We start from the raw sequence: 25,674 nt of genomic DNA on the forward strand, positions 1-25,674 counted from the left end.
CCTTTTGGACAAATTTGGCTCATTAAAAATGAGATTTATTTCTGTTTTGATTGTGCAAGTATCAGAGGAATTTTGAAATTGTTGGGTTTTATTTTTTTGTGTGCACTAGCAATGTTCTGTTTAAGATATTTAAGTCATATATCTCAATGTTTGATTCAAATATTTGGATTCTTTAATATTGTATGTTGTAATTACTTGCTGAAAGTTTCTCATTTTGTATCATGTAAAGATATCCTGTTTTTAATACAGTCTAGTTTTAAAGTAAAGATTTTACAGTGCAAATTATTCTTGCTGCATCATTGAATACCCAGCAAAAACAGTTTCTGAATTAATGGTGAATCTAACCCAAAAATGTTTCTGGTACCCTTGATATGTAATTATTACACAATTTATTTTGGAATATGATTTTATGTAAATAGAATAACTGGTTAAAAAACCCCCTATATTCCATCCACCATACTTAGTTTTTAATGTCTCTTCTGAAAGTCAATTTGAATGTAGAGACATGGATTTTTTTACTGTTTACAGCTGCCATAGAGGCACAAATAGGCTAATTATCCTTGGCACTGGTTTTCCAGTTTTAGTGCATCCAAGCAATGCCTTCCCTAGTCCAGGTCATCTTTCTTGGAAAGCCATGAGGTGAAGATGCAGTGACAAATCTGAGAGGTGCTGCTGTGTGGGATTCTCTCATGGGGTGAGCTCTGTGCGTGGGAGCAGCTGCTCATGTAGAGGTGGAGATGCTGAGCTGTGCAGCCCTTGTAATGGTTGTGTCGGGCAGCTTTTAGGAGCAGCCTGATGGCTCTGCTGAGTTGACCAAGGCTGTGCAGCGCCTGTAATGGTTGTGTCGGGCAGCTTTTAGGAGCCCGATGGCTCTGCTGAGTTGACCAAGGCTGTGCAGCCCTTGTAATGGTTGTGTCGGGCAGCTTTTAGGAGCCCTATGGCTCTGCTGAGTTGACCAAGGCTGTGCAGCCCTTGTAATGGTTGTGTCGGGCAGCTTTTAGGAGCCCGATGGCCCTGCTGAGTTGACCAAGGCTGTGCAGCCCTTGTAATGGTTGTGTCGGGCAGCTTTTAGGAGCCCGATGGCCCTGCTGAGTTGACCAAGGCTGTGCAGCCCTTGTAATGGTTGTGTCAGGCAGCTTTTAGGAGCCCGATGGCTCTGCTGAGTTGACCAAGGCTGTGCAGCCCTTGTAATGGTTGTGTCGGGCAGCTTTTAGGAGCCCGATGGCTCTGCTGAGTTGACCAAGGCTGTGCAGCCCTTGTAATGGTTGTGTCGGGCAGCTTTTAGGAGCCCGATGGCTCTGCTGAGTTGACCAAGGCTGTGCAGCCCTTGTAATGGTTGTGTCGGGCAGCTTTTAGGAGCCCGATGGCTCTGCTGAGTTGACCAAGGCTGTGCAGCCCTTGTAATGGTTGTGTCGGGCAGCTTTTAGGAGCCCGATGGCTCTGCTGAGTTGACCAAGGCTGTGCAGCCCTTGTAATGGTTGTGTCAGGCAGCTTTTAGGAGCCCGATGGCTCTGCTGAGTTGACCAAGGCTGTGCAGCCCTTGTAATGGTTGTGTCGGGCAGCTTTTAGGAGCCCGATGGCTCTGCTGAGTTGACCAAGGCTGTGCAGCCCTTGTAATGGTTGTGTCAGGCAGCTTTTAGGAGCCCGATGGCTCTGCTGAGTTGACCAAGGCTGTGCAGCCCTTGTAATGGTTGTGTCGGGCAGCTTTTAGGAGCCCGATGGCTCTGCTGAGTTGACCAAGGCTGTGCAGCCCTTGTAATGGTTGTGTCAGGCAGCTTTTAGGAGCCCGATGGCTCTGCTGAGTTGACCAAGGCTGTGCAGCCCTTGTAATGGTTGTGTCGGGCAGCTTTTAGGAGCCCGATGGCTCTGCTGAGTTGACCAAGGCTGTGCAGCCCTTGTAATGGTTGTGTCGGGCAGCTTTTAGGAGCCCGATGGCTCTGCTGAGTTGACCAAGGCTGTGCAGCCCTTGTAATGGTTGTGTCGGGCAGCTTTTAGGTGCCCGATGGCTCTGCTGCTCAGCTGTTCCCATTGGGTGCTTGTGTGGAAACTTGCCATGCACAAGTGGAGCTTGGCGTAAGCAGTGTTCAGAAGGGCTGAGCTGCATGTTCTGTAGCCTGGGCAAAGGAGCATGTGAGCTTCTGAAAAGGGCTGTGAACTTCACGTCATCTATGGAAAGGGAAGGAAAAATGGCAACTGTATTCAAATTAGTAAAATTGCAAGGAAAGAAAAGGTATGCTAAGTGATTTTGTGTGCCTTTTAAGTGTATTGTTTGTACAGTTAGCAGAAAATACCTTGAAGTGGCATGTGATTTCAATTGCATATCTGATAATGTACTTACTGCTTTGGAAATTCTGATTGTTAGTAACGGTGGTGAGAATAGGAAAGTGTCTTTTTCAAGTTCTTCTTTGCTTTTCAACTTTCCCCTTCATTATATTTTCCTGTCAACAACAACTGCAATACAGCTAGCTATGTATCTCTAGCTTCCTTGAACAGAAGTTGTATGTATGCAAAAGGCCGAAAAAATAGTGCTGCAGATTTTTCCTGCTACTGCAACCAAGTCATCTTGCCATTTTGAAAAGAATTCTATGACTTGCCCTCTCTAAATGCATACAAAATATGAATGATCTTAAAATGATTCCAGGTGCAAACAAAAAGGGGAATATGATTTAAAAACAGTTTTCCAAACTCTTGCTCAAACAGGTGATGTGATGAGTGTGTGCGTTACCTATAGCCTTCTGTGCATTTGAATGTACTGGAAACTGTCTTAAGATGTCAGAAGCTGGCAAGTACTAATTATTGGTGACATATAAACAAACTGTTGCTGAGGTGGCTCTGTAAACCTACTCTGTTACTTTTAACTCTTTCAGTTTAATTTATAAAGAAATTACTATTGAATTTGTCATGTTAAGATGGGATGTTTTGTTTAGTATGACAGACTTCAGTGACTATTTAAACGTGCTAGTGTAGGGAGCAAGAGAAATGCGTTAGCTGTAAGTGAACAGTCCACCTTCAAGGAAGTAAGGTTGAAAGGGAAAAATAAGGTGAGAAACCTGGTGAGGGCAATTGTATTTTTTGAAATATTCTGATATTTTTAAACTCTTTAAAGAAAATGGCAGAAAAACCCAGAGCATTGTAAAAGTAGCAGCTGTATCCTGCTAGTGTAGTCATAAGACTTTTAACAGCCTTGTGAAATACTGGTTACAAAATGTTTGTTGTAATGGTGAAACTTGCACTTAATAGTTAAACGAGCTGTTTCCAGATGCTTTGACATAGCATATGAAAATCTGACTTGAACTTTGCGCTCCACTTTGCATAGACTTTGATCTCTCAGTGATTAGAGAAAAAGAAAGGTGTATGTGGAGTGGATGGAAATCAGAGGTGAAGCTGAAGTAGCAATATGTAAATAGCTAAAGAATAGGTTAAGAAATGGAAGCAGGTAACCTCGTGTGTTTAATGTGTACATTTGGTATAAATATTGGTATTAGCTGTTACAAGATGAGAGTTTTCTTTTGTTTCAAATATAACAGCACAGTTTCTTATTCTTAGACTGACTGTGCTTGAAAAAAGAGGGCCTACATTACACAGGAATAGGAAGGTTCTTTAAATCGTGCCTTTTAAAACTATATATAGCTTGATTTTCTTGGAGTTCTACGGTATTCACGCATTCCCACTCATTCACCTTTCTATCAGTAAATTTCATTGTTGCTGCATTAAGTTCCTGACAGAGCATGAAGTGCTCTCCCACACACTGGAGGTGCCAGACAGTGTTTTCATTATGAATTCCATGCTGGAGAGTCATTTTTCACTACCGCAGGGTTCTTCCTTTCTACCTGTGTGCCAGAATAAGCAGATGCTGTTGGTACATGTTCTGTCAGCTTGGAGCCCTGCACACTCCTCCAACAGCAGCCTTTGTTGCTTGGTGCGCCACAACAAATTGTTGCTATGCCTATTCTCTGAAGGAACTTTGTAACTAATGGGTTGCAGAAATGGGAATATGAGGATTAGTTCTGGTGTCTGTTGATGTCAACAGATCCTCCCTGGCCTCAGAGAGCTGTGTTTGGGCTCCTGTGGGAGGGAAATGGTGTCCAGAAAGTGTCAGAAAAAACATCTTTTGTGTGCTCTGCTTTTAAATTTCCAGAAGTTTGTGTAGCTGAGCATGGAGTGTTTTTATGCTATAACTGGTCTAATATGAACATAGCAATCCTCCTTGTAGGGATCCTGCATTAGATGTCTAGAAATAATGTACAATATTCAATTATGATCTAAAAAAGACAAACAAGGAGATCAAGTATCAAGTGCCACCAATGAAATAAGTACCTAATTGTTTAAAAGCCTATAACAATGTCTAGTGTAGCTCACTCTGGTGACACTTAAAAGGCTGGTTTATGTAAAAGCAAGCAACTGCTGTGAAAATACTGAGTTGCAGTCGAGTCACGTAGTTGGTGATCATTTTAGTCACTCCTTCACTGCAAAGGAAATCTGGGCAATGATGCAGGAGGAAGTCATGCTGAAGTTGAGAATCCTGGTGTGTTAGTATTCCCTCAGGTTTGATGGATTCCAGGAAGACTGGACAGATGTGCATGAGATACAAACACCAGAATCAACACAACGAAAAGCAACTGTTGTTATAAAAAATTATATACCCTTCCAGGAAAAGTACCGAAAAAATCTTCAGTAGAACTGAAACAGTTAAGATTATCTGCAGTTGTTTCATATTTTCTTTGCTGAATTTAATCAATGTGACAATAGAGCAAAATATGGTCACTTTTCACTCATAAAGTTACATTAAAACTTCAGAACATGGGGGAACATGCCAAAACACACTACAGTTCTGTGAAGATATTAAAATGAAGGAGATTGAACTGATAAAAACAAGCCTATCATTAAAAGCAGAGCTCTGTATCTTCATTGTCTGAGCTCTTTCAGTTGTAAAATAAAACTTAAAAAAAATGCTTAATGGTTTGCTCAAGAAACTAGCTATAAAATTGCTTTCAGGAGTAGCATTTCAGGGAGATGGACTGGTTTGGGATGAATGACCCTTGAACTTCTCCAAGACATACCTCTGCATGTGGAGGAATGAGGAAACAGAAGAAATGGACAGGTTTCAGCTTTCTTCTCCATGGAGATGCTTTGGACAAAATGAGCAAGAAAATACTAGCCTGCTGCAAAACTAGAAAAAAATCACTTGCAACCCCAAAGAATATAAATCACAGTTTTGGGCAAAGTGTTGAGGTGGGTGAAGTGAGGTGAGTAATGGTATAGCTCATGAAACACCTTTTTGAAACATCCCTGAAAGCTTGCAGAGATTGTTTGCCATGGTGTGACCAGGGAAACCATTACCAGTGCTAGATAAATTTAGTGTCCTTAACTGTAACACTTTGTTGCAGTGGTGATTGCTAAGTAGGCTACAAATTTCTAGGCATATAACTTCAATAAACCTAAGAGAATTAGCAGGAGCTTTTAGCTTCTGCATGCACCTATGTATTTAGCCCTGAATATTTCAGGATTATGGTCTAGCATGTCTCTGTTCTAGAATACTAGTGGACTCTCACCTCCCTGGTCTTTCAAAATGGATTTTTATTAATCTCTTTCAGGTCATAACTTTTCAAGTTGAGACATTTGCTTCCAGCTGATGAAAAGGGTAACAATAATGTTTGGGTTTGACCACATAATGAAATGTTGAACATATCACAAATATCTGATCATTAATGAAAAATTCTTATCCAAGGGACTGCTTGGAATATTTCTGTTCTTCTATAATATAGTTCTGTTCAGTTTTTCAGCAAATGTTATCAGTTAGAATGCCAAGGTTAACAAGAAACTGTTAATATGAGAAAATGAAGCTGAGTTTCTGTGGTCATTTCTTTGTTCTTATGATGATCGTGTTGGAATGTTTTCTGTGTCTAACTGACCTATCCTGGGAACACTGAACTCATAACACTGAATTCTGGTAGTGTGCATTTCCTTTTGAGGTGAAAGAGGTTTTGGAGGAAGAGGAGAATTGAGGAATAAGTAGCTTTAACAGGCTCTAAGACTTGTATCTCCTCACACATTTGTTTATACAAATGTTTTTAAACCTGATTAATTCCCTGGAGTGCTTATAATAAAAGCATTTCAGTAACCAGAAGGTGATGGTGAAACTGACATTTAAACCCAGACTTCCTGAATTTACAAATACTGGTCTAAATAACAATAGTATAAACTACAGATAAAACCAGAAGGTAATAAACTAATGATTCGCAGATGAAGCTCATCTCAACTTTGAAGAGGTTTGTGTGTGTATTTTTTTTTCTGTGACAATGAAATTGTTTGCTGCCACAGAAGGGCTGGAAATGTTTTTTTGTCTTGAAATAAGGAGATCATGTTCAAGATACAGTAGGATGTTTATTCAAAAGTAATAGTAAAGTGAGCACCCCATTTAAAATGGGAAATGATTTTGTGCAGGACCTAAATAAAAGGTATTCAGATTCTTATTCATTTATCCTTGAAGGGCTTTGATTACATCAAGCTTAGCTTAATTACTATGGTGCTGGTAAACTGTTCTTTCCCAATATTCAGTGTGATTCCTCTGTGCCTGGCCTTCTGTCTGAGCAACAGGCTGACCTAAGCAGCATATGAATTACTTAGAATACAGTTTTGCACTCTTACCTGCTTTTCTTGTTTCCTGCAGTTCACTTTGGATCTTAGCTGACTGTATCTTGATAAAAGTGAAAGATAAGGAGGCAAAGAAGCGCAAACAAATGAAAATGGTCTTGAGAATTGAACAACTTGAAATATTTATCAGTCCCCATATTGCTTGCCAAATGTCTTTTGTTGTATGTGTTAATGATGACAACAGGTGTTCAATTGGCTTGATATATTATCATGCAGAGTTATAAAATAATAAATTTTATTTCTTTCATTGCTGCATTCTAGTAGGAAAAAGTTAGAGAATAGTAATTCTATAATTGCTAAGTTTGGTTTCTGCCTTTTTTTTTTTTTTTTGGTCTGAATGATCTGAAGATGTCTCCTAACCCTCCCCTCTCCCATCTGACTTTCTTCCCCCCCATCTCTTTTATATCATGAGTTTAAAATGTGATTGAAGGGTGTCTGTGCTAAACCTCCATCAGAGTGATTGGGCTGCTCTTGAGCTCTACCCCAGAGGCACAAACTGGCTGCTAGGGCGATGTGGTTTAAACCATCACCTGGGCAGTGTTGTGATTTCCTCTGAGGAGTTGGGGATGTGGAGTATTCTCCAAGAGGAGCTGCTGCTGACATCCTGGGCCACACCTGGGAGGTATTCCTATGCTGGGGCAAAGCCAGGCAGGCCATGATTTCTCTTCTTAGTCTGCAGGGATCCCCCTCGTCCTGCAGGCAGGAGGGTGACTGCCTCCAGCTCTGTATGGTTGGGAGGTCTATGGAAACCAGGAGGGTACTCGAGTGAAAAGTCTAGGAGTTGCTGCTTGTTTCTTTGTCAGTATCAAAAGCTCAGGGTTTGTTTATGTAAAGCATGCTCTGGTAGTTTGATTGCTTGTGAATTCACTCACTGCTTCTTCTGTCCAACTTCAGTAGAAAGTGAAAGCTGCAGTGAATGGTTTGCAGCAGGAAACGCCATTTGAGTATTTCATAAAAAGGAAATAGGTATTATGAATTAATGAGAAATATTTGCAGACTGTGTTAGAGGTGGTGACAAGGTTAGAGGAAGTGTTTGCTAATCGAGAATTATGTCATTGTATTCTCTGGTTCTTAATTCTGACACAATAATTGTGTTACAAATAAATGTCAGCTCCACATGCCTTTGAAAAGCATGGATACTTGAATAGATGGGTAATGGAAAAATATGTCAGAATATGTATTGCACTGTATTTTTCTATAAATCTGAAAAACTTACATTGTATTTGATTAGATCACAAAGACTATCTTGCTAGGAAAATTAATGCATCTTTCTGTGTAAACACTGAAACATTTGGGAATGTGGCTTTTTTTTTCTTGTCAAAACATGTTATAGCAGAAATGTGGGATCATAGGTTTTGGGCCTTAAATGTCATTGATGAAACTTTGATGAATGAGATTTATTTGGAAAAGTTCTATAAAACATGTTGTTTGCATTTTCATGGCTTTCTTCATGAGATTTTGAAGGTGAAACAACGGTAGTTGAGCACTGAGGATTTAATTTCCACACCAACCATTCAACAACTAAATCATTCAGTGTAAAATTTTATGATGAATCTATTAGCTGATAAACTTGGCAATGTGTTTAGAAACAGTTGTAAATAATGACAGTTGCTAAGTAGAAAGTAATATTACAGAAGAAATAAAAGTACTGGCAAGTAAAATATTTGCAAAATATTAGCAAAAGTAAAATGAAATGGCACACTTTAGCTACTGCTAACCTCTACAAGTAAATAAGACCTCGAGTTTCACCCAGTTGGAGTTTAAAACTGTGATATGCCAGCATGGGTCTCTAGGGCAGCCTGTGAAGAGCCTTAGGTAATAGTTATACCGTGTAATGCAGCATGATGCTGAAAGGGCTGACAAAAGATTATTGTTTAAATTTTTGGAATGTACTATTCTGAGCGTATTTTCATACACAAATTTTAACCTTAATATGATAAAATTGCCAAATTAGAGTTGTATATACGTTTGAGTAGGCTGCATTTAGGTCTTCAACTGAATCCCATTTTGTTCTGGGAACATGTAAAGAACACTTCACAGAATTACTTTGAAAAAGCCAACTGAGGGCTAGTTCACATAAGTAAAATTTATTCCCCAAGTCAACTTTAAGTTGGTGAAAGTTTTGAAGTGTTTCTAGAGTAGAACTAATTTGAGCAAAACTCCGTCAGTGGCATTGTGGAAGCACATGATGTATGTTTCTTGCAGTGGTTAATTGCTAAGAGCTGCACAATTCAGTGTACTATGTAATCCATTTCTAAACCAAAATATGTAGATTACTTGAGGGCAGGTTTACTGCATGTGCCTTTGAAGGAGAGTAGAGTAAAAAATTGAATGTAGGTCAGTGGTGGGTTGGGGAGTTTTACACTAATTCCCATTCAGCCTTCACTGTTGTCCAAAACTCACAGCTCAGTTTGAAGAGATGCTGTTGATTGCAAAGTGACTCAGTAGGGTGTAATGTAGGTTTTTCCTCCCCCAGTGCTAGACAAAAATAGAATGATATTCTTGAGTGGTATGAGACATAGCCCCAGCTGTGTGCCCTCTGACTGCTGTACCTGAATATATCTTGGGAGTTGTGTCTGGGCTTGGGGAGATAACCAGGAGGTGGCAGGAGCCTTGGAGAATAAAGCATGACATGAGGAAGAGACATGATGTGAAGCTTGTAGCAACCCTGTTCAAACAGTTGACTCGTCTAAATATTATCGGTATCAAAGTCTTGATAAAAGGTTGTAGTTGCCATGCAGTGGGATGATCCCATACAATGTATTCATGCCTTCAAAAGCAGCAGAACAAGGAGTAAGACCTAATTTCTTAATATCTATTTCACCTTCAAGTTTTCTGTCAAATGCTTTCCTCACTTAAATAATAAATTATAAATTAATAGCTTTTTGAAACAAGTGGCTAGCCAAGAATAGCTGTGCACATTTTTAAGATTATATTTACATGGCTGTTGCAGTTTCTTATGATTTTATCATATCTTTTATCACACACATGCATACACATTTGTTGAGATTTAAGCACTTGTGTATATGGCAATCTCTCTGAGAACTTGTTTGCTCTACTGTATATTGTTGAGTGATGTAGTTCTGGGTTTACTCTGAGACTGAGTTTTAGTATTTTGATTTGGGGAGGACCTCCGTTAGAGTTTTTTCAGCTAACTAAAAGGAAAGTTGAGACCAACTGAGTACCTTAAGTAGTGGTTGGACACAGTCTGATCTGTGAGAAACAATTTGGGTGTTGGTAAACAAGCTTCATTAGGAATCTTGAAGTTCAATTAACTCAGTGAAGTTAATGAGAGTTCTTAAACCACCTGATTAAAAATGTCATCATACCATTTTTAAAATGGTGAGGTCCACATTTTTGTATATGCTAACTTTGAGGCTGGATATAAGATGGTTTTTCTCAGTTGCATTTTTTGTGGCAAAAAAATGTTTGTTAAAAGCATGATCACACCATATTAGAAAACAAACAGGTTTTTCCTGGCCAAATTAGTACAAATTTGCTTTAAATTAGATTAATCTTTTAATTTATATTAATATTATAACACATTTTATCATGTTGTTTTGTCATGGAAAAAGTGGATTCTAGACCAGACAGCTGATATAAAATTCTCAATACTGTCTCTCTTTCTATGGACATTTCCTTATAAAATTAAATGAATTGGAATATTCATCTCTTTTTCAGACCTCAGGAAAGAGAGTAATTTTCCTGTATCTAGCAAGCATCTGGCCAAAACTTAGTGAAGGAACTTGAACACTAGGAACTTGAGCATAACGTGTACTTTGATTTTTGAACTTTTACAAAGTAATTCACATTTACATTTTGGGTTTTTTTAATGAAGATTTGCCACCCACAACTGGGTGGCATGAATTTGGAATCTGTAGGAGTCACAACAAAACCGATTTTAAATCTTGCCTTTGTGTGTATTATTAATTAGATTAACCATGCTGATGCTGGATACAGAGTTAAATGGGAGTGCATGAGAATATTTCTATTCAAATTGTGGGGCTTTTAGGTAATTCCTTACATCTGTTTCTCTTGTGAAAGTGACTAATCCACCTCTGTCTAGAACAGTCTGCTAAATACTAGAAAAAGATGCCACTTTGAGACTCCAGGTTAACAAAGCCATAACCACAGCAAGTAGCAGAGCGCTCTGACCACAGGCTCTGGGCAGCAGAACTGCTGGTTTCCTTCTTCCATGCTTTCCTCTTGGTGCTGACCTGTGCTCACCCTTGCCTGACACCCAAAGAGTGCTATCTGGCTGATCATTCCTACTTAGGCTTTCATCACTTAATGTTCAAACTGATTTTCTGTGGTTAGTTGCTATTTACTCTTCATCACTGCCTCGTCTCCTTTGCTGCCTGCATTCTTTGCCCTTCTCAGCTCTCTGCCGTGCAGTCTGGTGTACGTCCCCATCCCTGCAGTGCTTCTTGGGCCTTTTCCATTTATGTGTTTCAGGTTTGTTTCTGGAGTTTTTTTTTTTTAATTTTTTTTGTCTCTTGGTTTTGCTAGAAGACTGGTCTTATTATTCCTGTGCTTATTGAAATGCATCTTCAGATGTTTCTGCATAGCAGGTAAGTACCTCCTACTCATCAGAGGAGAACTATGCTTCTACTGAAATTCCGGCCGTTCTCTAGAACCTGAATATGAGATTCTCTTTGTTAATTTTTCTTCTCTAAAGAGGAGATATTTAATTTGGTTTCATTGGCTTCCTCTTGCATCTTATTCAGAGCATATTTTATATGTTCTTACTGTACAGTGAGAAGTCTTTGATGTCTTGCACCACCAAAACTCAGAAAAGGAAAAAAATAGTTCTTAGCACTGATATTCTGATGAAATTTTATTTCCTTTGTCTAAGTGGACCCCCTCCTCCCCCCCAGCCCCACTCCAAAGATGAAGTTGTGAGGAGGAACTTAGAATTTTGACACAAATTATTCAAGAAAATTATTTTAGGATTTACAAGCTATAAGATACTGTCATTTGTTTGGAAACTGTCAAAACAAGGTTTTAACTTAGCTGTGTATTTTAGTTAGAGCATTATTTTCTTGAAGAAAGTTGACATTAGGCAGTAGTCTGTTTGTAATGCAGTAGTCAAGTCTTTAGGCAAGATAATTCATGCAACTGTCTATGCTTCATGTATGGCTTTGTATATTGATCAATATATGCATATATGAACTGCTGGGATGTCTCAAGAAATCAGAAATGTGGACCAGTACCAGATTTACTTTTCCCGAATGTCTCAGATTTCATTTATCGAATTCCAAGATGAAGTTAACTGATTCCTCATTTAAAACTGAACTAAACAACGTTGAGAGGAGGGTTAGCTTTCTATTTCTTACCAAATCAGTACTAACAAATGTGACTAAAAACTATTCGGGGTGTTTGAATCCGGAAAACAAGGCTTGTGTCATAGAAAAAACAAGGCAGTAAAAAATATTAGAGCAATCGCACTCTTTAGAAGCCTGGATTAGGAACTCCAGAAGCTGATCAAGATCTTGGCAGAGTAAATGCTGCATAGAAAACAGCAAGAGTCCTGTGCCAATGCACAGCTCTGGGCTGACCCAAAAATTGCCATGCAAGGCAGGGAAGTGCAGTGTGCTCTGCTGTGAGTTCGTGCTTTTATATATTTTTTTTATTTCTGCTTGTGTGTATTTGCAGAAGCAGAGACTTGGGGCAGTGCTGGCAGTCTGAGCTGTCTGAGGCATAGAAAGGTCTGAAACACAGGTCTTCATCTCCTACTGTTGATGTAGATGGAGTATGTGCAAATAAACCAACAGGGAATGTTGCCAGGATTATTCTGGCTATGACTAAATAAAAAAATGTCTCCTTAGGAAAGTGAGCACAGACTTTTTTTTTCTTCTTAGATATATTTTTCTGGGAGTCATGAAAGATGCTTTGTTGCATTGCTCTATTGAGAATGAAAACCCAAAAAACTGAGTTATTTTCCAGTGGTTGTCCAGAAATGGAAAATGAAGGTGATTACAGGTGCTGGTTTAGAGGCAGTTGTTTTCAGAAGCATTTGAGAGAAAGTATTTTTTTGCCAAGTAAAAATAATGTAGGCTCATGGAGAAATTGAGCTGCTTTCTGTGCGAATTCATGGGATTATTTGAAAAAAAAAAAATCAGTCCTCTAATACAATGAAAAATATGAAGCTTGTAATCTAAATTTACTGACATTAATTCTTATTTTGCTCTTTGTGTACATGTTGAAAACAGTTTTCTCAGGCAGTGAAATTGGTTGCTTCGGTAGGTATGGTACCAGAGTAATGACTGCTTCTTTGCTTGTTTGCAAGCGTAGAACTCTGGCTATGAAGGGGAATTCAGTTATAAATTTGTTTGCCAGTATAAGGTAAAGTGTTAAAAGCCAAGTCCACATTCTCAAGGAAATGTTGTGACTCTGTACCTCGGTTTGAAAGCTGTTTGGCCAGTAGGAAAGAATCCATCTGACAGGGTGCCTCAGACCTTATGATGGCTTTAAACTGATCCATCTTAGTTCACTTGGCAGACTAAAGTCTTAAGGGAAAAGTGCCCTTTCTGTGCAGCTTCTCACAGAAGAGGAGCCCTGAACTTGCAGGGCAGAGAATCTTGTCAGAAGCCATTTTCCTTGCCTGCTCTGTTGGATCTTAATGAGTTGTAGTAGGAGTTGTTCTGAGGATGGAAGACCATGTGGTGCATGTTCCCACTGTCACAGAGTGGGAAGCTGAAGTACGTCAGTAATCAAAAATCCACTGAAAACTTAAACTTGTCTGGCAGTAGCCTGGCCTGTTTGTTATATATGTAACACTTCATTTTGACCAACAACTAGACCTTCATCTTAATATAAAATCGATAATTATCATTTGTTGTAGGCAGGTCTTAACAGCATTTCTCCATAGGCTGCAGTGTAAAAGCATTGGATGAGAGTGGTTCTAATGGCACCATTGTCATTGAACAGCTGTAATTTAAAGTTTCCAAAAACTGAATCTAAATCTAGACTGTGTCTTGTCCTCCTCTTTTCCAGACACCTCACAAAGTCTCCATTGTGTGCTCTCTGCATGCTGTAGGTACCTCAGTTACAGCAACAAGCCAACAGTGTTCATGCACTTCACAAAGTTCCTACATTGATATTTTTGTTCCTTTTGGTGGAAAGGAACCTTTTTTTTTTTTTTAAAACAAATTACCATGGAGGGAACTCTTACCTTCTTTGTTCTCATTTCATGTTTCATTTGCTTTACAGGTTTGGTTTCAGTTTCCTCACCTTGTTTTCTACTTTTTAAGGTGATGCTTTTTAATTTCAAACCCTTTCAGAAGCTGACTACATTAAGTCTTTTGAATGATATTTTTCTTCTTCCTCTAGTGCCTCATTCTCCTTCCTTGAATTTTCTCATGTTTCTCCTGTTGACATCTCTCTTATTTCCTGAAACTTCTATCTCTCCAAATCTTCTGCCTTTGCTGTTGGCTGAAGATTGTATTTCATGCATCTGCCTCAGTTAAGCTGGTTTTGATGCTGTTTCATTGCTACTATTTTTGGTATGAGTGTGGTAGGGGAATTTTTGTGCTGTTGGAAATACCTGTGAGTAGTCAAATTAATGCCTGCCAAGTAAAAAAGGAAGATATGTTGAGGAACACAATTTTAAGAAACATTATAGGTAGTGTGGGATAAAATTACAAGCTCTAATGCTGAATAGCTTTTAAACAATTCAGCATTGAGACTGTTCTACTCAATTTAATGTTCATCAGCTTGTATATATTTTGATCTTGATTTTAGATTTGAAGTTTGATGTAAAAAATGAAGAAGGTAGAGGTGTAGTTCAGATTGCTGGGGGATATGAATTGCAACTTTCAGTTTGAAATACTCCCCTGTGACATTTGACCCATAAAAATTTGACACTTAGCACTAATAGTGCCTTTCATTGAAACCATAATATCTATGACAAAATGCTGGGAGAATGTTGTTATCAGATAAGGTTTATCTTTCATGTTGTATGTTTGAGAAAACCACTTATGCAACGTTGGTTAATTGCAATATATTTTTTCTGAATTTTATCTCCCCAAAATGCCATTCTGCATGGACTACAAATGATGTGGGAGCCTGTTTTTTACAAAGCATGACCTTTTCTGGTGTGTTTTCTAGGTGCATCTGCTTGCCTGCGGTTGGCTCTTGCATTTGCTCACTGTAGGCTACTGCTGAGATTGACTGGAGCAGGACTAATAATGCTTGGGATATTGGGTTTGGTTTGGACTTATTGTACTGGACTGAAATACCCAACTAAATTTGTGTCAAGAGTTTCATTGAACTCATATGTGCCGCTGGTGTTTTTACCATAAATAGTGAGGACTGATGTTGACCTTAGATAAAGCTTTATGACTTGTTACCAATCTGGGATGTGTTCAGTCCTGTGCCCTTTCACAAATGTTTTTAAGCACAATTCCACAACGAATATTAGGAAATGCCTATAAACCCTACAGAGTAAAAGTGAGGTACAGTCCTGTGTGCTCTAAGAGGCAGTATTAATGTCAGAGATTACTGCCTCTACCATGGCAGAGCTGGGAAATAAGCAGTGGACCTCACCTGCCCTTCAGAATAACATGCTAAGAAACCTGTCTTTCCCTCTGTCTCTGCTTATCAGTTCTCAAATGTAGTTTATGGCGTGACCATAGAGTTGAGTTAGAACAGTGAGTGAAGAGCACAAAGTAGAGGACAAAAGTTTCTGTAGTCAGCAGAGCTGGTGAGATTCCAGGAGGCATTTTAATTGTAAATACCACTATATGGTTAATGATACGTATCTCTGGTTTGCTCTTATTTACCACAGTATCTACATCTAAAATACATACTAAGATCCTCATCACAGACTTTAAGAACTCAAAATGTTGTTTTCAACCTCCAGACAAGTGAAAGCTAAAGAACAACGTTAAAAAAGTGTATTAAAAAAAGAGAGGAGTCAATCCCACTTTCTCTTTAGTTCTGCAGTGGGATTTTGGAAGTGTAGGACATAGTTAATACAATCTGCAAGCTGCTGCATGTTCAAGGTAATGAGACAATAATTAAACAGTAAAAAATAAAAATAGTAAGTTAGTTTCTTTCATTCATTTTGTAATTTTTAGTATAAGAATCCATCTCAAGGAGAATTGGGTACAAACATGATGGGAACTGTTGTTTTTTATGTACTTCTCTGCATATTTTCTTCTACTACTACAAGGGTACTTTGGATTTTTTTTTTTTTTTTTTAATCTAAATGAACACATGATTGGGACAAAACCAAACCACTGCTCTTACCAAGTTTCAGTAGAAGCTGACAATGCCTCTTCCATTGCAGAATGTCTTCTCAAGTTTAATTTTTTTAATCCCTTATCAAAACGGATGATTTTTAAAATGAGTGGAAGACAGTGAAATGTCTGAGTTATGCCATCCTGTTTACTGTGTATCTTTTTGTAGTGTTAGAGGCAAGTGCTTTTCTGTTGGACCAATCTAACCCCTTGTCTCTTCTGGTAGAGAGATCCCCTAAGAGTGTGAGGCCTGAAAGATTGCTGTGGGCTTTTGTGAGCCACTATGAGCCAGCTGGAGGGTAACTGCAGCAAAGAGAGCAACTCACTTCCCTTTGCAGTGTGGAGGGGATTTTTTTTTTCTTGCAGATGTACAGTGTGCATTTACGCCTAATAAATATTCCTATCTTCATTGATTGTGTACTGGAGTACATTCAGTTCATGGTTCAGGTGTGACTTGGCACCACTAAGCAAACCCGTATGCTAGTTAAATTTGTGTGGTCAATGGATAAAGTAAACTCAGAAAAGGGAGAAGTGTGGAAGTGACGGGTTCACCCAAGACAGGAAGAAAAACTCTTCCTCTGCTTTTAGCAGAAGAGAGGAAGAAAAACTCCATTGCACAGCCTCCTCTGAGTATTTTTCTTGCAAGGATCAAAATTGGCAAAGAATCTGTTTAAATATTAAAGTGAAATAACACAGTGGGAGTGAGGAAAGCACATGTCACCTGAACTGCAGGATGCATACCTAAAACAGTATTGGAGGTGCAATCGGTAATCAATATGTAAGCACTAATTTTCTTCTAAAATACCCGTATGCCAATTTTAATAAACACCCAAGGTCACGAACACCCAAGATGTACATATAAAATGTACAAACTAGTGGTTTCAGTTTAGAGAATTTGCTTGTTCTTTTTGTAAGATGCAAAAATAATTTTCTGAAGCCTGTTAAAGGGCAGAGACAAAAGAAATGTAACTTTGGAAAACACACAGTACTGATCTACATCCTTTCCAATTAAAAAAAACCCCTACATATCCAAAGTCTGAACACCTTGGATAGTATCCCTGTTTAGTCATGAGGGATTTAAAAGGAATGCTTACATTTAGGTTAAAAAAAATAAATTTGTCTTAAAAGATCCTGTTTAAAATGCAGGAAAAATGCCATTTCTTTCATGATTGATTACTGTTATGACCCATATAAAAAATAGTAAAAATTATGGTATCATCAGTAAGAGTGTTCAAAAAGCATTGAAAACAAGCACTTGATCAAAGCTGAATACAGCTCGAAGATGCTGTTTCTAAGTATAGGTTATCCTTGGAGTGTTTATTCTGAAGGGAAGCGGAATGACTTCATAGCAGACAGGTTTTGCAGTACTGTCCTAAGAATATCCTTTTGTATTCTTTTGCCCTCCGTGCAAAATCTGAAATGTAGTAAATGCACCAGAAAGGACAAGCTCCAAATTCCATGTTTAGAACAACAGCATGGTCTGCACTTATAAGTTGCTGTGTTTATAACACAGCAATGCTTAAAGTAAGGTTGTCATTCTTTAAGCAAGATCTTAAAAAGAGGAAAAAAAAACCCAACCAAAATACCAGCCCCAAACTTAACACCCCAGAAGGCATGGTGAGGGCTGGGAGGTATTCAAAGAATCAAAACCACGAGCTGCAGACAGGAAGCAGCTGCTCAAACTCCTTCCCTCCATGCTTGCGTTAGGGAGTCTTGGTTTTGCGGATAAAATGAACCAAGGGATGAGCATGACTGTGCTGCTTGTGCAATTAAAACTTTTTCATTTCCCTGTAAGAACAGAGCTATCTAGGGAACCTTTCTTTCTTTTGGGCTAGTGACTGTAGCCTCGTCAGAGGCCTAAAATTTGAAAAATGGGGTTTTAAGCACAGGTTAAAAAAAAAACCTGTCTGTTGTTGGATATTGATTAGTCAAGACTTGCTTATTATAATCCAAGTAACATGGTATTGAGTTTTACAGATTCCTAGAGAGCATTTGGTTTTGGTTTTCCTCCTTTAATGTTTAGGATTCATGTGTGTAGTTGTGTCAGCCAATCCCACTGTTCTAGTTCCAGAGTTTGCATGATCAGAGTTGTCACTTCTGATAAAAGGAGTAAAATGTTGAGTGTGCAAAAGGGGGTAAATATTCTTGGCATTGACCTGTCCTTTTGGGCATTTGGACATCAGGTCATCTGTCCTCATATCTTTGAGTGGTTTATAAAAATTGCGTTCTACGAGCTTTGTCTGCCTTCCTGGTTCCAAACTGCCTGGCTCACCTCTCCTTCTTCGAAGACTTTGGAGGAAAAGTTATATCTTCTGTAGCTGTTGATTCCCCGGGGCTTTTGAAGTCCCAGCGGTTTGCATCTCTGTATTTAGCTTATCTACGAACAGATCGGCAACACCCAGGAGGTTTTTTTGGGTCCCCCCACCCCACTCTGGAGAATTTTCCTGCCGCTTCATTGTGGAGACACTAACAGTAGGGAGAATGCATCCGAGATGAGATTTCCCTAGGGCAGTGCATGTAGGGTATGAAGGTCTGCGTGCCCGGAGCAGCCAGGCTTCCCCCTGCAGCACAACAGCACCTCTGAGCTCTCCTCTCACAGCTGGAGCTGGGGCTCAGCCCTCAGAGGAAATGTGCATGACTGCCAAAACCAGCTTTTACAGCAGTTGTACCCTTGCTGCCTCTGCATGAAAGTATTTGGCACCTGGTTTCAAACCTTTTTTTCTGCAGTTGCTGGCAGGCTCCTGTCAGTCACAGACTTGGCTCGGGGTTGTGAATTTCTCTGCCATGGTTCCCTGGGACAGTTGGTCTATTTTCCTTACTGCTCCAATGCCAGTGCTAAGCCTTGATAGGAAAGAGGGATGAAGTTTCCTTAGGGAAACGCATCCTCAGATGTGTTTCCTTAGGGTGTAGTTCAGTGGAAATGGAAGAATGGGCACTTAGAGTGAGAGAGCCAGAATCAGGATGGCTGAAGGTGGTGTCAATGAGAAAACAGGCAGCATCCCACAGCTGGTGATTACCCCAGTGGAAAGTAAATTTGTGTCTTTCCTTTGGATTGCACCTATCAGTGCTCCACACCTAAAGCCTGGATTTCATTATCTGAATGAGGTGAAAATCAGGATATAGCTACACATGAAGCTGTGTGTAATGAAACACATATGATGACGTTTCTACCTGCTGGAGGTCTGCAGTCTGGCCTGTTCCTAAGGAGGTGTTGGTGCAGGTGCCAAGGCTGTAAATTGTTTTTTCACATCTTTGTGTCTGTATGGCTTTGACACTTCAGTGCATGCCACGACAGTATTTAGTAGAGGCATATTTGCACAGCTGGCATTTGAAATCTGGTTTTTCTTTTTGAGGGCCTGTTAGAGGTTGCCAGTATGTGAACCGAAGGTTTGCTTTTAGGTCAGGTTTTTTCTTCTCTCTTTCTGTGGGTGTGTTTTGTGTGTGTGTTCCCCCCCCTTCTTTCCTTTAATTTTAAGGAGTTTTCATTCATTTTGCCCTTTTGAAAAGCCCTCATCCTTTCTCCTTCCCTAGAGGCTTGTGGTTTGATTAAAACTAACCTAAACCAACATGGACTACTAACACGGTACCCGAACAAGGCAGATGGAGAGAAAATGTTCAATTTAACTTATGAACACGCTTTACTTGGAATAATATGCTCATTAGATCAGCAGCTGTGTAATTACCCTGGAGTTCTGTGGCTTCATGTATTTTCTTTTTTCTTTTTTTTCTCATCTGTTAGCCAAGTAAAATGGAAATGTAGTGATTCCTAGAGGTCTTTTGGTTCAAAAGTTAATGATGGATTAATGTACAATATTAATACATATTAATCAATATATGTATTTCAACCGCCACCCACCCCCCTCTGCTCCAAATTGATTTAGGGTTGTCCAGAACCTGGTAAATGCTACGCTAGTAAAAGATAAATCTTTCATAATATAAGTAATTTGAGAATATATTTATAGGTAGCATTTTCATCTTACCTCTGAGTGACAAAATGATGTTTCTTTTTCCCCTCCTCCTCACCAGTCTGGTGAATGAGTGAAAACAGCTTCATGAGAACTCACTCAGCATGTGGGCATGACTGGCAGTTCTGGCTTCAAAGTGTCCCGGATACGTGGCACTTAGAATTGGCCTTATAAGAGCGTCACCACATGATTTAAGTGCCTGCATGGAAGTAACTGCTTTGATGATCTAACCACAAGTGAGTCTTTCTAGGTTCTATTGGCATAAGATATGAAACTGTTGCCATCAATATTTGTTGATCACTTAAAATTTTCAGTTTAGGTAAATATCAGAAATAAAATATGGGCATAGTCCTTACAGCAGCTGTCAGTATCATGGAATTATTGCTTGTCTGGGGAGACAGTGAGTTGCAAAATGATTTACTTCTGTTTCTTCTAAAAGTGGAAAAGTACTTTTGAAATGTACTTAATCTGTTCTTTAACTGCATGATTTGCAAGTTCTTTTTAAAGAAACAAGATTAAAAAGAGACACCACTAAAATACTTTAGAAAGGGACATTTTAAACTCAGACACACTACTGCAATGGAAAGTAGTAAAACAGTCCCTCTAGTGTACTGCTGCTGTAAGCAGGCCCAGGAATATCTGATGTGATTAACTGAAGACTATGGCTGCAGGAAATTACAAAATAACATCTTGGCAAGGCATATGAAAGTTCTTACATAAACTGGAGAGTCTGACCTACAACTGTAAGTCAAGTCAAGCCATAATAACTATCAAGCCAAAAACCAAAAAAGCTGTTATAGTTCCTGATGAAGTTAAGAGTTAATGTACAGTGTGAAATCGTTGCTTTTGCCAGCAGTGCCTGAAACATGAATGAGGAGCAGAGCCACTCATCAGGGTGTGGGCTGAGGTGTGCTTCCTCTTCCAGCGCTATAGATTTGAATTTCGTGTCATATTTTGCATAAACTGGCTACGTACTGAAAAACAAACTTGGATGTTCACATCTTCTTGAAGTGAGTGTGACTTTGATGTGACTTCTAAAGACCTGCTTAACCTCTGTCTCGTGTTAGGCAGTGCAAAGGAGCTGTACTGGGGTGGGTGCACTGAGGCTTCCGTTTATGCCTGGAAGCCTCTCGCTAATATCTCCCAGTGTCAGGTTGCCTGCGGGCAGATCATAGACTTACTGAACTTTTCAGTGTGAAGGAATGTAGTCGTTGTGGGATGTTTTGGAGTATAAATGTTTCTTTTTTTTGTGTGTTGTAGCTGGCCAGAATGTCAATTAGGAATCTTTACTCAGTACCTGTTTTTTTGCCAGCTCTTCCTGGTGGTGGTGTGTGCGCAAAGCTCTGCAGCCCTTTGTACATATGTTTGTTGCAGAGCAGCACAGGCATGGAATCCATGTTGTTCTGGACTTTGTACAAGCAAGGAGTGCTACTTTTGCACTTAAACTAAGATCCAGTTAAGCCTCATTCAAAGTACAGGAGCATCTGTCAGAGTCCTTGCTTTGGAAGAGAGCTGGGTGATCATTTGGGGTTAAATGCATAAAAGGGATTAAAACTCTGCTGAAAGGAAGAGAGCAAAGCAAAAAAAGCACATGCAAAGTGCTAAATTGAATGTTAGAGACTTTAATGTGTATAGTACATTGTAATTTTGCAGTTCAGAATTGCACAGTATTAACTGTATCAACTGTATAGGGCTTCAAACTAGCACTGTTCTGAAAAACTCCTGAGTCTTTCTTTTGTCAGTTACTGAAAATCAGACATTTTGCTACATTTAAGTTTGTTTTGCTGAATGCCTATTGAAGGTCTATTTGTTTATCAGACAACTCAGTCCATACATAACTGCAGTCATCCCCGTTGACCTTGAAATTTGGGAACTCTTAATTGTTCCTGCAGTGGCTTAGAACCAAAGAACTGAGATTTCAAATGGAAGGAGAATCTTGCTTTGCCCCACTTTTTGTTGGAGCAAATACAAATATAGTTACATGCATAGTGTGATCAGAAGTGGTAATTCCATGTGCGATTACTGACATTTTCTCAGAATTCTTTAAGGAAACCACAACTGTAAGAGAAATGCTCCTCAGTAGACGTCGTTCTGTTTCTTGACAGTGCTGTTTTAAGCTGTGGTTTAAAAGGAGTGGTTCAAGGGGTAAGCATTATCTTTTATTCTGTGGAAGTTGAATTTGTGTTCTAATCGTTAGTAGAGATTGAAATGCTCAATGGTTTCTGTTCTAAGAGCAGGGAAGATTCTTGTAGTCTTCTGTTGTCTCTAGTTGTACAGTTCCTTTCTCTGTCTTTTTCTCTGTGCATTTTCTGGTAAATGCTTCTCTGGCTTCCCCAGTGTGTGTGGGTGTCATTGTGGCCCTCTGTGCCCGCCCCCTCTAAGTTTTCACATCAGTTCCTGAAAAAGTTTTTCTCTTCCTCTTATTTATAAACCTTGCTTTGGTTCGTGTTCGTATTGATAGCCCTAAAATGTAACTTGGCAGAGCACTTTGGGAATAATGTTTGCTAGTTACCCACCTAAAATTTGTAATTTTATTTCTACAGCTTTTTTATTTATTTATTTTTTTAATGTTATCTTGAAGCAACTGTAATTAGCTGTGAAGAGTAAGCCATATGTCTGCTGGGTTTGATTATGCTAGATAAGTGAGAATCCCTCTAAGGAAAAGGGTCTGCGTGGGTGGAATAGTTTGCAAAAGATTTTTTTGTATGCTGGGAAATATCGTGTTGAAACACGTAAGGGATATTCAGTTCACCAGACTTGCCCCTCTTTGTTTTGAGAACCATTAAGCCTCCTGTGGTTTTGCCGATCAGTGCCCACCCATGTGTCAGGACAGATCATTTTGCCATTGAATCCCACAACATCTTGTCTCGTGTGGCTCAGCGCTCCTTGCAGCCCTGTGCTGGGATTCTTGCAGGTGTGCAGGGGCAGGTTCTGGTCTGCTACAGAAACCAGAATTGTGCTGCAACAGTAAGACTTGTTGAAGGAGTCCTTTTTCCCTTTTGACCTTTTGATTAATGTGAAATAGTTTTGAATTAATTTTGTCATTTATTCAGTCAACTTTTGTTCACAATTTTGAAAGCTTATTCTAGACCATGTTGCATTTCTTCGGTTCAGAGGGGAAATATGTGCCCCCATCCTTGATTATGTTAATAGCATATTTATTTGTTTTTATTATTCTTTGCTGTAAGACAAAATGAGATTTTTTTTGGTGGCATTAATTTTCACAGCAGCTTAAATGAACTCCAAATATTGCCTTCACAGGGTTAATCTAACGTTAATTCTTAATTTTGCTCATCTGCCTATGAAATATGATTCACTATGGAGGCTGTGTGACTTCAGTTTCAAGTGTAGTTTGTGATATTTCTCAGTGGCTTTTATTTTGTCATTCTCCTGTGTAAACATGTAATTTTCCTTCCTTTGAGAGATGCACTTTTAGCTCTCTTTTATGGTCATGGTAGTCTTGTAATTAGAACTTCAAAAATAAACAACTGAAATTGTAGAGATTATTCCCAAATGCCTGTGAAACGTAGAATTGCTGTACTGAATTTTGACACTGCTGATAAAAACCCTCTTTGGAGATTTCTCTTCAGCTTAATATGGATTTTGATTTGAAAAGATACAGGCTGAAACCTCAGAGGAGTCTTGTCATTGGAAGTACGGAAATTCAGGCAGGGTGTCATTTTGGGTCATTTTCTCTCTCTAACAAATAGGACGTGCATATCTGAGTACGAGTAAATAGTTACGACGGAGAGGACTTGCCAGGCAGAGGCAAAGTAGGTCTTGCATTAATTCAATTGCCAGCAAAACAACTCCACGTATGTGACCGTGTGTATGTATTCTACCCTTCCTAATGGTCCCCCTCGCTTTGTGCGTAACCTCAGCGGGCACAGGAGGTGTTCTCTTAGGGTGAGGTCCTGCAGACTGCAGTATTCCAGACACGAGGAAGGGTTCGGGGCTGCGGGGCGGTGGCAGCGGGCTCAGCTTCGGCCCTGGAGCGGCCGCTCGCCTCGCAGGCAGCGCCGCTGCCTCGGCCTCTGGCTCCATCTGCTGCCCGCCGAAGCTCAAACCCTTCCTGCTGCAGATGCCGGGAGAATCACGAGCGTTTCAAGCCGTCTGTAGGACAATATTTGATAACAAGTGCATCCAGGTCCGATTGGCTGTTCGGCACAGCCGGATTGTGTCTCTGTTTATATAATTTGATTTGAAGTAGTGCTGCTGATAATGAAATAACAGAGAGCACAAGATTTTATTGCTTCTGTTCTACAACTAATCATAGTTTCTGTTTCCCTTTTCTGCAGGTGATAGAAACACTTTCGAAGCTTTCCCGCACTCCCATTGCACTAGGCACAGGAATAAGGTATGTTATGGCCGTAGGGAATGGTGGGAGTGATGCCTCTTGGTGTGCTGCTCTTTGGAAAAGTTGTTAGAGGCACTAGGCGCTGTGTCCCCACTAAGAACTTCTCTAGCTGTAAGCCACAGTGCCAGGTGAGCAGCTGAGCAAGGCTCTGGACCTCTGAGGAGTTACAAAAGCCATCTGCTACTTCTGGGACACTCGCTGAAGGCCTGAGTGATGTGCACTGCTCATGCTGAAATAGGAGGTGAACAGGGGAGCAGCCGGTATTGCAGAACTCGGGTGATAATTGTGACACAGGGATCAGAAGTCAAGCTGATGCAGTGCTGATTTATGTAAACAAAAAATGGAGTTCCTCTTCTTTATTTCTTCTAAAAAATCAGAAAAATTGGCCAAGTTCGTGAAATTCTTATTGTCAAAAATAAACCAAAGAAGCCCCAACCAGACCAAACCTGAAAATTTTGATGATTTTTTTCTGGTTGAAAAATGTCAAAAATATGTATTTGTGGTGATTTATAACAGCTGTGTTCAGTAGGGTTTTTATTATATTGTCAATCCACATAACAAAATACAAATACACATACACTGCTCATCAGAGAAAGGGGGGAATGTATAAGCACATTAACATACAATAATCTGTGGGAAAATTTCGGATACCAAACAGAAGTACACTATATGACTAGGCTAGTGGTGTCTGTAATTAATGCTATTTTTCTTTCTATAGGCCCTTCCCTACAGAAGAAAGCGTTGATGATGAAGATATCTACAAAGGTCTTCCTGATTTAATAGAGTACGTTGTAAATATATTAGTTACAGATTTTGTCTTTCAGTTCCATGCTATTGTTTGTATTGTGTTGTAGAACATATAGTTTTAATGAGAATGGGATATTTATTTAATTTGTAAATATTTGTTAGCCATCATGCTGACCAGGAAGAATTAATTATGAAAACTTTTTGAATTATTATGATGCATTTGTGTATATAAAGCAGTGTGTTTCATAGAGGGTGCTGGTAGCAAAGTAAATAAAGAATGCATTTTCAAGTTACCTGTCAGTACTATGAGAATGCTTTCAGAAGATGACAATATCACTTGTAAGGGACTCAAGGAAATTGTCTTGAACTTGCAAAGAAAATGCATGTTTGCATCATAATTCAAGTGCCTCCTTTCCCGAACGTCAGTGAAATTCTTCATGTGAGTGCATTTACCTCTTCTGGGTAAGTGTTTGCAGGATTGTCAGGATACTCTTGTGTCCCATGGCTGGGACCTCTGAAGATCCATGAGGAATCATGTTGGACAAGAGCTAGCTCAGAGCTCACTGTTCCAAGGCTCAAAGTTCCCTAGCACTCATTGCATGCCGCTTCCTGCAGTGTGGGAGAGAAGCTGCTCTTCACACCAGAGATTTGTTTCTTCAGTGCCTATAAAGAAGGGAAACCTCACCATGATTGGCATGGCTCAATTTAC

At 39.5% G+C, this 25,674-nt stretch overlaps 1 protein-coding gene across 3 annotated transcripts in view; it reads left to right on the forward strand.

Moving 5' to 3' along the window:
* The window catches only part of VAV3 (vav guanine nucleotide exchange factor 3), a 149,073-nt gene that overhangs the window by 29,390 nt on the left and 94,009 nt on the right, over positions 1-25,674 (forward strand). For all 3 annotated transcript variants that reach the window (XM_066192329.1, XM_066192331.1, XM_066192332.1), the window contains exons 3-4: positions 24,160-24,218; positions 24,937-25,002. In XM_066192329.1, coding sequence (XP_066048426.1) covers positions 24,160-24,218; positions 24,937-25,002 — 125 coding nt within the window. The remainder of the gene's footprint in view (positions 1-24,159; positions 24,219-24,936; positions 25,003-25,674) is intronic.

Source organism: Chamaea fasciata, unplaced genomic scaffold, assembly GCF_029207755.1.
Source record: "Chamaea fasciata isolate MVZ Bird 193981 ecotype frontalis unplaced genomic scaffold, bChaFas1.0.hap1 SCAF_10, whole genome shotgun sequence".
NCBI lineage: Eukaryota > Metazoa > Chordata > Aves > Passeriformes > Sylviidae > Chamaea > Chamaea fasciata.